The following is a 13,327-nucleotide window of genomic DNA, read 5'->3' as shown; positions in this document are numbered from 1 at the left end:
TTACAATCAGGGAAAAGCCCAGCAATCTGTTTTTTGGGGGGGGGGGGGGGGGGGGTTTGTTTTTTTTTTTTTTTTTTTTTTTAAATGAAGCAGACAAGCATCTTCTCCCCTCCTCCATCCCGAGGAGGGCCGGCCTCTTCTGTGCTTTTGGCAGGGCTCATGGAAGCTTGCTGATTTGGGAGTGTGGCTCGAAGTGGGTAATGAGCTTGTAAACTTGCTGGCCCACCCCCCTGCTCCTACCCCCTGTTGGGTTCGCTCCAGCCCAGCACCAGCAACACATTTTAACACTACAGCTAAATGACAGTAATTCCTGGCACACTGGTGGCTGCCCCAGTCACGCAACTTAACCAGTTTGGATTTGACTATTGCGTGTATTGACAATAGTCATGAAAAATCATACCACTGACTTCAGTTAGACGTTAGGAGGGTAAGCTGTCAAAAGGGGCTTAAAACCTGTCAGCACTTGGAGTCTGCACTCACTCCACTAGCAGTCATGTCTCCTCTACTGAGAGTTTGGAGTGACCTTAAGAAACACTAATGTCAGACCTTTCTGTAATGAAGTCTGGTTCCTTAATTCGTCGGTGTTGAGAAGATAGCCCTGCGGCAATGAGAACACTCGGAGGTCCCATAACCAAGGCACACAGCCTGTATTAAGATCATAGCACCTTTCTTAGCAGACAGATGCCAGTATCCTTTACTTGACTATTAGAAATGCAGTTCCTCTTTTCATTCCTTTTTTTTTTAAATGTTTATTTATTTATGTTTGAAGGCCAGAGAGAGAGAGAGCGCGCGCGCGCGTGCATAAGTGGGGGAGGGGCAGGGAGAGGTGGGGGGGGACAGAGAATCCCAAGCAGACTTTCCACCTCCAGCTCAGAGCCAGGTTGTGGGGCTCGAACTCAGGGGTTGTGAGATCAGGACCTGAGCTGAAACCATGGGTCGGTCGCTTACCTGACTGAGTCACTCAGATGCTCCAGTTCCTCTTGTCATTCCTAACGGGGATGGCCCTGATGGCAGGGTAAATGGTTAGCTTAACTGTCCTTTTTTCCCGGAACTACCTCTCTGCAGCTCCCACTGCTGCATGCATCAGGTTGGCCTTTTCAGAGGCGGCAGTAAAGAGAGGGACGGATGGAGGGAAGATGGGAGACAGATTTGGGGGCATTGACCCAAGTTGGAAGGTAAAATCAGGTGTTTAGTTCACTCTTTTTTTTTTTTTTACATGGCACTGGGTTGGCGGGTCACAGTTCTCAGTGTGTGCTTCCTGGGGAGCTACCACATTTAGGGCTTTCCTGACAGCATCTGAGGACATCTTCTGTCCCTGCCACGGCCATGCTTGCCCACAATAGCCAACAATAATCTCTGCATTTTTGGTTTTTATCTCTTCCTTTCCCTGCTTTTCTGGAACCTTCCTCCATCAAGTTCTTTCTCTCTCATCTGTATTTTCAATGTCTGTCATACACACATACACACACACGCAGACACTCACACAGGTATGCACACACGTAGGCACACACACCGCACACACCCAAGGGTCTCTGGTGTTTAAAAATAATGGCACCTCGGGGGCTCAGTCAGTGAAGCATCTGACTCTTGATCTCGGCTCAGGTCATGATGTCACTCTTCATGAGATCAAGCCAGCTCTGAACTGACAGTTGCAGACCTTGCTTGGGATTCTCTCTCATAAACTAACAAACAAATAAAATAAAACAGCATTTCAAAAAAAAAGAATCTTCCTTTGATTGTATGTCTGTTTCTAAGTTCATTGCCACTCTCTCTGTCCCTTCACAACCAGACATCCATATCCACCTGCTGACTACCTCACTGCTCCCCATCTCCTCCTCAGCGCTCTGCAGACTGGCCTTAGAAATGCCCCTCTGTGCAAGTGTGTGTCGCTGAGGCCCACTCTCTCCTTCTTCCGTTGGCTTACTGGGTGCCAGTGTTTGGTCTCCTCTTCTCCCAGGCACCTGACCCCTGGGAGTCATTCCTGGTTCCTTCATTCCCCACGTCCCTGTGAGTTTTGCATTATAAGATCCCTCAAAATTCCCCTTTCCCGCCCTCCCTACTCCTACTGCCCTACTTTACACGCTCACCATCGCTTGAGCAAACTATGGCCGTAGTGTCCAGACAGCTTTCCCTGCTCTGTCCTGCAGTGGCTTTTCCACCTTCAGAATCACTGCCATCAATGACTGCCTTGGGTCTACACCACAGTCAGCTCAGGAGCGGGCTCACACAGCCCTTCCCCAGGGGCTCACCTCCCCTAATGTGACAGCCTCTTCTCTCTTATCTCACTTGTGAACTGCGACCACTCCCACACAGTCCTCACTCGCTATGCACTGCCTCGTCTCGGGGAGCTCCCTGCCTCTTTTCTGCTAGTGAATGTCTCCTCCAGACCTCAACTCCCCAGTGCGGTTGTTGATGTTGCTTATTAATATCAAGAAGGCCTGGGGACCGTCTCCCTCCTCGGGCTTCCACAGGCCCCCGCCCCCTCCCCCCCCAGGACAACTCTCGCCTCACTGTCCTGTTGTTAGTCTTTCTGTCTCCCTGTGGGACTGTGAGTTTGTTGAAGGCTGAGACTTTTAGTCCAATTCTGTCCACAGAGCCAAGTGCATAGTAAGAACTGAACGCGGGTCTGTTGAAACAAATTGAAAATGGACATGATAACAGGAAAGCAGTGGGAGGGAAGGAATTAATCGTGCTTCACGAGGTGGGGCAGACTCAGGACGGCACTCAGAAAGGCTCATGCCTTTCCTAAGAACTGGAGTTCTTATGGAACTGAATTGCTTTGAGCACTAAATGCTCGCAGTACACCTCACTCTTGTCCTTGAAAGCTGACTGTCACCTCTGCAGAGAGGTGTGCCTGCTCCAATTGCTCCTGTGTGGCTAGCAGTCCCAGCTATGCATGGGCTGTCCCATATTGTGCCTCCGTGGCTCCTTAGAGAGCTTGCCCCTTGCTGGTCTGGGCTGCCTGTAGAATGTGAGCCTCCTGCCATTACCTTCACTGTCCACATGGAAGAGAGCTGAGAGACACATGTCCTTAGTGTCATATCGAGATGATCTCCATTAAGAGAGGGGAAAGCACAACAGCATCAGTTGCTCCCGGCCCATCGGCACAGTGACTGATTTCCCAGGTGACAGTCAGCAGCTGTGGGCTGACAGTGGATTCTCAGGCTGTGTCTGAGTTAGAAGCTATCAGGGAAGACAGTGTGGTGATACGTAAGGAGAAAGGATGTGAAATGTTTGGCGTCGGCATCGCCCAGGAAAACGCGGAGGATTTGGTTGCTAAACACACAGGTCCTTGTCCAGTGTCTGCTCTGACCTCCAGGCACTCAGTGATGCTCAGCCTGTACCATCTTTTGTCCAGGGACAGAGACTGCATTGCAGGCTTCCTGATGGGAATTTTCAGCCCGGCAGGGATTTGCATCCCCAGTGAGATTGGAGCAGAGCCCGCCTTCTCCTCCCACTTGATGACTGAAGGTGTCAATGATGAATAGATAGGCTGGCTTCGAGCAAAGCCTCTTGGGAGGCTTGGAGGAAATGCTTAGTAGACCCACAGTCCGTGCGCGCTCCAGGTGTTACAGGGTAAGGTGGGATCCACTTCCTCCACGGGTCATCCTACCGCCACCGACCACTCATGGTGACAGGTGTCTTTGCACCTGCTCAGCCTGAGCGGGGTTTGCAGTGCATCTTATCAGCTGAAGACCAAGCTGGGCTAGTTTGGACTCTCTCTCTGAGGTTGCTTGAGTTCTCCAACTTCAGGTTTCTTCTCTGAATACTTTCTTATCACTTCACCAAGCAAAGACAAACACATTTTATTTTATTTTATTTTTTTTAATAGTTTATTGTCAAATTAGTTTCCACATAACACTCAGTGCTCATCCCCACAAGTGCCCTCCTCCATGCCCATCCCCCCTCCCCCCCACATCCATCAGTCCTCAGTTTTTGTCAGCATTCAAGAGTTTCATGGTTTGCCTCTCTCCCTTTCCCCCACCATTTCCCCCCTTCTTCTCCCCCTTGGTCCTCCGTCAAGTTCCTCCTAATCCTCCTATACGTGCAAACATATGATATTTGTCCTTCTCTGCCTGACTTATTTCGCCCAGCATAACACCCTCAAGGTCCATCCATGTTGCTACACATGGCCAGATTTCATTGTTTCTCATTGCCATGTAGTATTCCATGGTATAGATAAACCACATCTTCTTGATCCATTCATCTGGTGATGGACACTTAGGCTCTTTCCATGAGACAAACACATTTTAAATCCCATAATTGTGTCTTTAGCTGAACAATCAGGAAAGCTCCTAATCCTCCTTTAATTCCCTCTGTAGCTCTCAGTAGCCCAGGGGCATGAAGACTTCTGTGTTTGACTGACTTTTTTTTTTCCCCCAGAAGTTGGGTTCTGTATTTAGCATGATATATCACAAAATTCTGAAGATACCACTATTAGGTCTTACAGTTTAAAATACTTATTCCTGAAACAGTAGAATTTGGGGAGTTGAGAAGTAGAGTCCCCAGTGCTCAGGGAGTTTCCATCTGGGGGCAACATCCTACCTTCTATGCTGTCCTTCCTGAGCTGTGACTTCTCATATCTTATCTCCAGGGATCGTAGTCCAAGATCGTAGTTGGGAGTCTCTTTCTTGTTTGTTTGTTTGTTTTTTTTAATGCCACTAATAACAATATAAAAACAACAGTAATAAATTAGAGCTAATATTACTATGTGCTTATTATGTGTCAGATAAAATTCTCTCCCGTTTAAAAGAGACAAAGAAAAGGAAAAAGACTCTGTACATCCCCCTATCCAAGAGATATTCCTTTGCAAGTACCATTCCATTTCTTTCCTTTTCTTTTCTTTTTTTTTTTTAAACTTTTAAAATGTTTATTTGTTACTGAGAGACAGAGAGACACAGAGCATAAGCAGGGTAGGGGCAGAGAAAGGGGGAGACACAGAATCTGAAGCAGGCTCCAGGCTCTGAACTGTCAGCACAGAGCACAGTGTGGGGCTCGAACTCATGGAAGTACGATATCATGACCTGAGCTCAAGTCAGATGCTTAACCGACTGAGCCACCCAGGCACCCCTCTTTCCTTCTCTTGAAGCAAGAGCTGATTGGGAGAGCCAGCTACAGTGTGAAAGTTTATTCTCCAACATTCAACAGGATTTGCCCTTGCTAGTATCACCTTAACTGTGAAGTTAAATGGGCACACTTACCTGTTCTTTCTCACTTTGGTGGATGACCAAGAAATCACACCATTGCCCTTGACATTCCTTTTTCCTGATTCCCTCCGGTGTCTCTTCTTGGTCACTCTTTCTCTGTTAGGGCTATTGGTAGTTCACATAATCTTAGCTTCGGTTTCTTGAAATGGAAATCATGTTGTCAACCTTAAAGGATTCTTGTGATAAAAATTCAGTCAATTCATGTAAAGGCACATTATAAACTCCAAGGTGCTATATCATGTTGTTTTGTTTTTAGTATTAAGTGTAAGTGAAGCAATAAAATGCTACCATAAGAGTCTCCAGATGGTCTCTATTGATGATTATGGAAGAATATTTTGTAATAGGAATCTCGTTATTTAAAAAAATCAGATACTTATGCTCTTGAATACATTTCCTTCTTTTAAGTGGTTGAAATACCCCCATCATGTTTTTGTTTACACTATTAGCTTGCCTAACAGTCCTTTTCTTTTTTAATTAAACCAAGGTTACATTTCAACTTAGCCCTTAGATACATCCACACTCTCTAACATTTTCATAAATAATGTCATTTTAGTGGAAAACAATGTCTGCCCTCAAAGAATCTGGGAATCAAATTAGGAGCTTACATGAATATAAAAGCCAATTGTTTTAGTATTTGTAAGGAAGTAAAGTTTTTTTCTTTAAGAATTTTTTTAAGTAACCTCTACACCCAACCAGAGACTTGAACCCAGAACCCCGCAATCAAGAGTCACATGCTATACTGACTGAGCCATTCAGGTCCCTGAGGAAATCAAGTTTTTGATAAGTGATCTGCTCAGTGATTTCAAATGCTTATCACCAGAAAGGAACCGATAAACATAGTTCAATTTCGTTTAGAGATTATTATCATTTCCTTTGCCCTTTCGCATACAAATCCCATTGGAAGAAAATAGTCATTCTAGGAAGGAGGCAGGCCCGTTGCAAGGGTCTTTGTGATTTTGTTCAGCTCCTTGGTGAACCTTCCTTTCTGACCAGCCCTGTTTCTTACCGCCTCCCGCATCCTCAGGCCATCTTAGTACTTCCTCACTGTTCCCTTAGCCTGGCCTCCCTCCTGGCTCTCACCACACTGATTGGCTGCTGTTTTTGTGTCTGTTTCCCCAAGAGCCCTGTTGGCATCTCAACAATAGGGGCCATGTCTTTGGCCCAGACGTGGTAGGCACTTGATAAATGTATTCTATGTTTGAATAAGTAAGGGATAGAAGAAGACCCCAAGGCACAGGAAGTTTAACCCTGTTAGAAATGATAGATTATCTGTTAATTTCCCTATTTCAACCTTTGCACATCTTGTTTTTATTTGTTTAATTGGCTCCTCTGGGACCATGAGCTTTGTGTGGGGAGGGAGTGTGTCTCTCTTGCTCACCATGCTTCCCTTGACCCTGGCAAAGGCAGAGCTGGTGCCTTGTAGATACTCAGAAATATTTGCTGAGAAAAATGATTCCATGACTATTTATTTCTACATCGGCTTTTATCTCAATGACCGAGGACAATTTAAATTCAAGAAACTCTTTTTTGGGAGCATGCAGTGTGGGGACAGGGAGGAGGGATGCAGGATACGCATGGGGAGGAGGGGCAAGGGATGGAGACAGCTTTACCTTCTGGAATTCTCCTATCTGATGAAGACTAGACAGCTCAATGCTTCCTGGCTTTTTTTTTCCTGGATTACCAGATCCTTGTTAAGAAGTAGATTTCCCAGAAAAAAAGGACAGAGGAAGTGAGGAGGGAAGGGATTGTGGTAGTTGCGTGTGAGGGATGTGCTCTGTGTATGAATACGAAAAGGGAATCCCATAATAGTGAACAAAGCCCTGTTGTTGAAGGCTGTCTCCACTAATACACCCTGTCCGATGGGGCCAGATGGAAACAAATCACGCGAGGACTTGTGATATCAATATTCATTAGAAGCCCATGCACAGGGGGATGAGCAGGGTTGCGTGCATCCTGATAGATTTCTCACCTGTCTGGAGGAAGAAACGGACAGAGAACTAGATCTCCCTCGAGTATCCTCCAGTTAGGACCTGGCTTCCTACAGATGGGAGACAAAACAAGAATTTCATTTGCCTAATTTGGAATTGTGTCAAGAAATCTGGGAGATAGTCTGATGTGTGGGCAGATGAACGTACAGCAGGAACTGGTTGATTTCAGCCTTTTAGGAGCAGCCGGAGTAATAGAGGAGACTAATTGAGTCACTGTCTACGTGGAGTTGAATGTGTTCTTCCCACTATTTACAAGCTGTTTACCAGCCTCTGGGGCATGATTAGGGGACGAGCCACATTCACACGGTAGAGCTTCACTAGTTTTCAGGGGAAACAGCTGGCTGAGCTGGCACCAGCTCCCAGCAGCCCTTGACTTTCTCCGCACGTGCTTGCAAGTGCCAAAAGCTTGTTTGCTGCTCAACCAGGAGCCCACAGGGCCCTGCAGAGACCAACATTCCTATGTTAGAAAGAAGCGATTTTCTTCACAGAAACAGCCAAGTGGAATGTGTGGCGAGAGAAGGAAGTAGGATCCCAGAAGAAAGGGAGGGAAGCATGAAGGAACAGTCATGGAAAGAGAGATTCAGTAACTTGCCCAACATCAGCGTGGCAGAACTGAGATTACCCAGGTCATTACCCAACTTCCAGCACCACCGCCCAGTGTCAAAAAGACACTTACAATTCTGGGAAGAGACAAGGGCTCCTATTTCAGCTGGGAACAAGAACATTGAGAGAGAACATACCTCTCCGTCTTGGGACCAGGTGAGGTCTGAGCAAGAGAGTCAGAGACTGAAATCCACCAGTGGAGACTGGGAATTAAATGGACAAGCAGGAGACCTATTCCACAACTTAAGCAGGTCCTCAGATGTGCATTTCTTGCCTGGTGGTACCAAGCAGAAAGAATGTGAGGGGCTTTTATCCCGTTAAGTAAGTAGATGCTTAAAAGAGTTGAATGGGAAGGAAAGGAATCTAGCAGTTCACTCTAAGGCAGGGCTCCTTTACCCCCATCTCTACATGAATGTCTCGAGAGATAGGAAAGCTCACCACCTTGCAAGTGCTTTAATTGTCCAAACGATGTCCTTTCTATTCAGTCACATCCTATCTCCCTTGGGCCCTCACGTAGCTCTGACTCGGGAGCAGTTAGATCCTGAGAAGTCCCAGGAAGCTAAGAGGCTTCTTTTCTATTGGTTCTGAGTGAGGTTGACAGTAAGCCTGTGAGGCCAAAATAGGCACTTCAAGAGGACTGCCTGGGGGGTCTTCGGTGTTCCCACCCCCATATGGAGTGTATCCTGTGGAATCTTCTTTTAGATGTGGTAAGTGTGTGTGGGAACAGGGGAGGGCTGGAAACAGCCCGTTCTCTACCTTGTGGGTTTGTAACTGTAACTGTGGAGTCTACCTCACCTGAAGGTCTGACAGAAAAATCCCCAGCCGGGTGGCTCTGAGCCTCCCTTTTTTTGCACCCCCTTAGAAGCCAGACCACAGCCCGATCTCTCTGATTGCTGCACCCTTTGGACCCTTTCCATCTGCCTAATCTTTGGACCCCTGAGGGACACATTCATGGTGGCAGTGGAGCCAGTGTCCTTGCTTCCTTGGGGAGTCCCTCCTGCAAATCGATTCCATCTGCCCTCTGTGTTCAGCTGCTCAAGGGCCGGCAGCTTGCACTCCATCATGTGGCAAGAGGCTAGAAGACTTGAAAGATGGTGTCTAGTGCCCAGTGCATTCCCGAGGGCCTCTATGGCTGGAGAGGATATCATCTTCTGAGCATGTAGTAGGTGCTCAAACAGTGCACTTGGCGAATGAAATAAGCGGCATCTGGGATCAAGCTTCTCATGCTCTGAGCTTCATCGGCCAAACTTTCAGATTCTTGGTGCTTTACACGTCAGTCAGTGTTTGCTTTAGAATGCAAATGTTTTAGCAATAGAAATATGTTCTTTTGGATGTAGCCCGTTCGCTTCCCTTGGATTCTAGCCCAGACCATGTCCAAAGCATATTAATCAATGGCTGCTGTGGTTTCCAGAGGTTCTCTTCAGCTGCTGAGCTTGGTGATGCCAGAGAACACTCCATTCAGACAAGGGAGGCAGTTCAGAAAGCTGGAGAACAGGCTACTTTCTAAGTGTCTTTAATTCAGTTTGCTAAACGTGAATTGGATTTTGCAGGTGGAATAGAAGAAAGGTTTCGAGAGTAGGAACTCTCTGGTATCCCCTGTCTTGCCTTGCCTGGAGCCTACATTCACAGCCATGTGGCCATATTGGCAGACCCCTGGCCTGGTAGCATGGAATCCAGTCCTTTCTTCTTTTGAATCCAAAGCCAGGAAAGTGGACTCATTACCACCCTTCCCTGCCATACTCCTACCTTCCTATAAATCTCTCTGACGTCTCCGTTTACATCTTCTCCTCACTGGTCAACAGGCTACTTTCTAAGTGTCTTTAATTCAAGTTTCCTAATTTTTGGATCCTTGTCCCTTGGAATCCTTGCTGGAACATAAATGATGCAAAGCCCCCGAGCATCTGTGTCTCTCCTGAAAATTGCTATCATCTGTGAGCACCCACTGTGTCCCCAAGCGCTTTGCACCATTATTTTATTCCACAGCTATCGTGTCAGGTAGGTATCCCGGTTCCCATTCTACAAATGAGAAAGATGAGGCCTGGAGCACCTGAGATGACACAGTGAGAAGCAGGGATGCAGTGTGAGCCCTGAACTCTGTGCCGCTAAGAGCTACTAGGTTTCCATCCCCAGGACTACTAGTGAACCCAGTAACTTTTAAGTAACTGGTTAAAGGTAATTGGATAAAGGGTGGGATCTTCTACAGAAGAGAAATTGTGGGGTCTCTTGCTGACTCTTGCCCCCTGTTTCCTGCTCCAGGTAATTTGTTCTTGGTGAGCCTGGCCTCGGCTGACCTGGTTGTGGCCTTGTACCCGTACCCGTTGATCCTCGTGGCCATCTTCCATGATGGCTGGGTCCTGGGGGAGGTGCACTGCAAGGCTAGTGGCTTCGTGATGGGCCTGAGTGTCATCGGCTCTGTCTTCAACATCACTGCCATTGCCATTAACCGCTACTGCTACATCTGCCACAGCATGGCCTACCACCGGATCTATCAACACTGGCACACCCCCTTCTACATCTGCCTCATCTGGTTCCTCACCGTGGCGGCCGTGGTGCCCAACTTTCTCATAGGGTCCCTGGAATACGACCCACGCATCTACTCCTGCACCTTCATCCAGACGGTCAGCGCCCAGTACACGGTGGCGGTGGTAGTCATTCACTTCCTCCTCCCCATCACTGTCGTGTCCTTCTGCTACCTGCGCATCTGGGTGCTCGTATTCCAGTCCCGCAGGAAGGCCAAGTCGGAGACCAAGCTGCACCTGAGGCCCAGCGATGTCCGGAGCTTCCTGACCATGTTCTTGGTGTTTGTGATCTTCGCTATCTGCTGGGCCCCGCTGAACTGCATTGGCCTCGCTGTGGCCATCAACCCAGAAGAAATAGCTCCCCAGATCCCAGATGGGCTCTTTGTCACTAGCTACTTCCTGGCTTATTTCAACAGCTGCCTTAATGCCATAGTCTACGGGCTCCTGAACCGGAACTTCCGCAGGGAATACAAGAAGATTATCTCTGCCCTCTGGAACCCTGGGCGCTGCTTTTGGACTGCTTCTAATGGCAGCCAGCCCTCAGGACCTCAGAGCCAAACTCCACCTGTTGTTAATGCCCAGCATCCTGTCCAGGTAGACACTGTATAGACTGGATCACTGGTTGGGCAACAGATTCATTAAATGGTAGGGGTGGATCTGCTCCATGGGTGCGATCAGGCAGCCTGCTGGGCTATGCTGCCCTGTTCACGTGACAGCACATGGCTTGTGGCACTTCATCCTGTGGACAACAAGCCCGTCAGCACCCTTGGTTCGGTCTAGTCAGAAGATGCCTACAGGCACTGGGGGCCACATCCCAGTGAGCACAGCATCGGCCCTGGCAGACACTCTGTCACTGCATCAGGGCCTTGGTGTGTACATCAACCAAGGAAGGAACAGAATGATGAACGGCTTGGGACAGAAGAAGCCAATTACTTCCTATGAGCTGCTCTCTCCCCCCACTTTGCCCTCCTTGCCGGGTTCTCTTTTTTTCCCAAAGTGCAGTAGGAATGGATCTCTTCCTGTTGGCAAGTATGAAAGAACAAGCTCTGTAGTGCTAGGAGCTAGGTAGCTCTGCAGGGCCGCAGGGGGCTGGCATGGTCCAGAGGGCAAGTGTTCTGCACTCTCCCCCATTGACTCCCTGCACATACATACACACGCATGTGTGCATGCATGCACACACACACACACGCCATGTGTATACTGCGCACACCACCACCACAGCCACACTATATGCACATACCTCAAGCACACACACACCCTCCTCAGGCGTCTGGGGCATGAAGTCGCCCTGGTTTCCTTCCCTGGTTCCACTGGGTTCAAGTTGTATGACTTGGGGCAGGCTCCTGGCCTCTGTATTCCTCAGTTTACTCACCTTACAGTGGAGATTATGCCAGTGTCTCCCATGGCTGTTGTGAAGATGCCATGGGATAATACAGCTGAAGAGCTGAGGACAGTGCCTGACACGTGGCTAGCATTCAGTAATCACTGACTGTATTACTACTACTACTACTACTACTATTACTGCTGCTGCTGCTACTACTACTACTACTACATTAAATGAAAGATAATCTTGAAGGAGAGAAGAGGTGACCCACAAGGACTGGAAGTGGAGGGAAGTGAGCAGGGAAGGCATCAATGGAGGTGGGGGAAAGGCAGCTCCGCCTCACTTCCTGTCTTAGCATGTATGCCTCCAGGCTTTGTGTATGCAGACACCTCAGGTCTTCTTCACTTAGCACCAACATGTGGCTTCCTTCTTCAGTTCCACAAACATGACTGACGACTCTGGGGGCCAGATCCAGCAGGAGAAACAAAAGGCATGTTGCCCCCCCTCTTGGAGGTCATAGTCTTAATGAATAGTATCGGCTGGCCCTTGTTGGGTGAGTTCACAGAGTCCAAGTCTGTCTGACAGCCAGTACCCCATTTCCTCCCCTCCCCTCCGTCCATACCTTAGAAGGTGTGGCAGGAACAAAGTGGGGTAAGTACCCCAAGGACATAAGTTTCTGGGGGGTTCCAAGGAGAGAGAAAGTTTACTTCAGGCAGCTGGCAGCTTTACATAACAGAGCCCAGAATGCTGACTTAGTCTTATTCTGGGTGCTCTCCCTTCCCTTGTAATGTGAGGAGTTGGTTTGGGTGCTGTGGCTAGTCACCTAGTCACCTGGGAGCTTGTGAACCATGCAAGCGTTCTTAGCTCCACCAAGAACATTTTGAGTGTGGGGTGTGGGGAAGGGCCTGGGAATCTGATTTGGACCCTGGAAGTCCTCTACCAAACTGTCAGGGATGTAGGTGTTTCAGCTCTAGTTGCCTTCCTATTTGGGATCCTGTTGCTGGGTGTGGAGAGTCCTGTCCAGGGAGGCCTCTCAGTTCAGACATCAGTCTGAGAAAGAAACACAAGAGACCTAAGGCTTCTCCCTGAGCTGCAGCCACTCTTCTTGGTTCTGTGCAGAGCCCGAGCTCATTAGATGAGGCATGTGTTTGCTCTCTTTGCCTCCTCTCCCCAGGCACCAACTATAAGGATTTGCCCTTCACTCTTGACTTAGAGGCAATGGGTGTCCCCCACTGCTCTCCTTATTTTGATCTTTTAACTCTGAGCTGAATGCATGGTAAAGACTCAATAAATACAGATTGAGGAAACAAAAGCTCTCTTCAGTTTGCTGGGCCCACAGATGTTACCTGATTTACTAGTCCTGACAGTTTGCTAACTGGGAACTTTTCTTGTTTCCATAGGTTTTGGTGATGATCCAGGAACCAAGAGAATGAAAGGGCATAGGGAAAACCCAGGATACTGGGCCGTCTATGTGCTCCTATGGAATTGCCTCAAGCTGTAGGCCCCGATTTTAAATAAAGACAACTTTGCTACAATAGTGTGGGAACTCTATCCATCCTCCACAACCTTGCTCTAAATATCTATTTAGGAACTCTGATTTATTTAAAAATAAAATCTTTCCATGATGATAGCTACTGGCCCATATAATTTAACTTGTGAATTTTATCAGATATTTAATAAAGAAAG

General features: G+C 47.9%; 1 protein-coding gene across 1 annotated transcript in view; it reads left to right on the top strand.

The window, feature by feature from the left end:
- MTNR1B (melatonin receptor 1B) overlaps positions 1-10,926 on the top strand; it is a 13,860-nt gene extending 2,934 nt beyond the window's left edge. Inside the window, exon 2 of the mRNA XM_077780605.1 lies at positions 10,055-10,926. Within this exon, the coding sequence (XP_077636731.1) occupies positions 10,055-10,926 (872 nt within the window). The remainder of the gene's footprint in view (positions 1-10,054) is intronic.
- Positions 10,927-13,327: the final 2,401 nt, after the last annotated feature.

The sequence above is a fragment of the Crocuta crocuta genome, unplaced genomic scaffold (assembly GCF_008692635.1).
Source record: "Crocuta crocuta isolate KB4526 unplaced genomic scaffold, BGI_CrCroc_1.0 scaffold78, whole genome shotgun sequence".
Classification (NCBI taxonomy): domain Eukaryota; kingdom Metazoa; phylum Chordata; class Mammalia; order Carnivora; family Hyaenidae; genus Crocuta; species Crocuta crocuta.
This window is presented reverse-complemented; position numbering and strand designations above follow the sequence as displayed.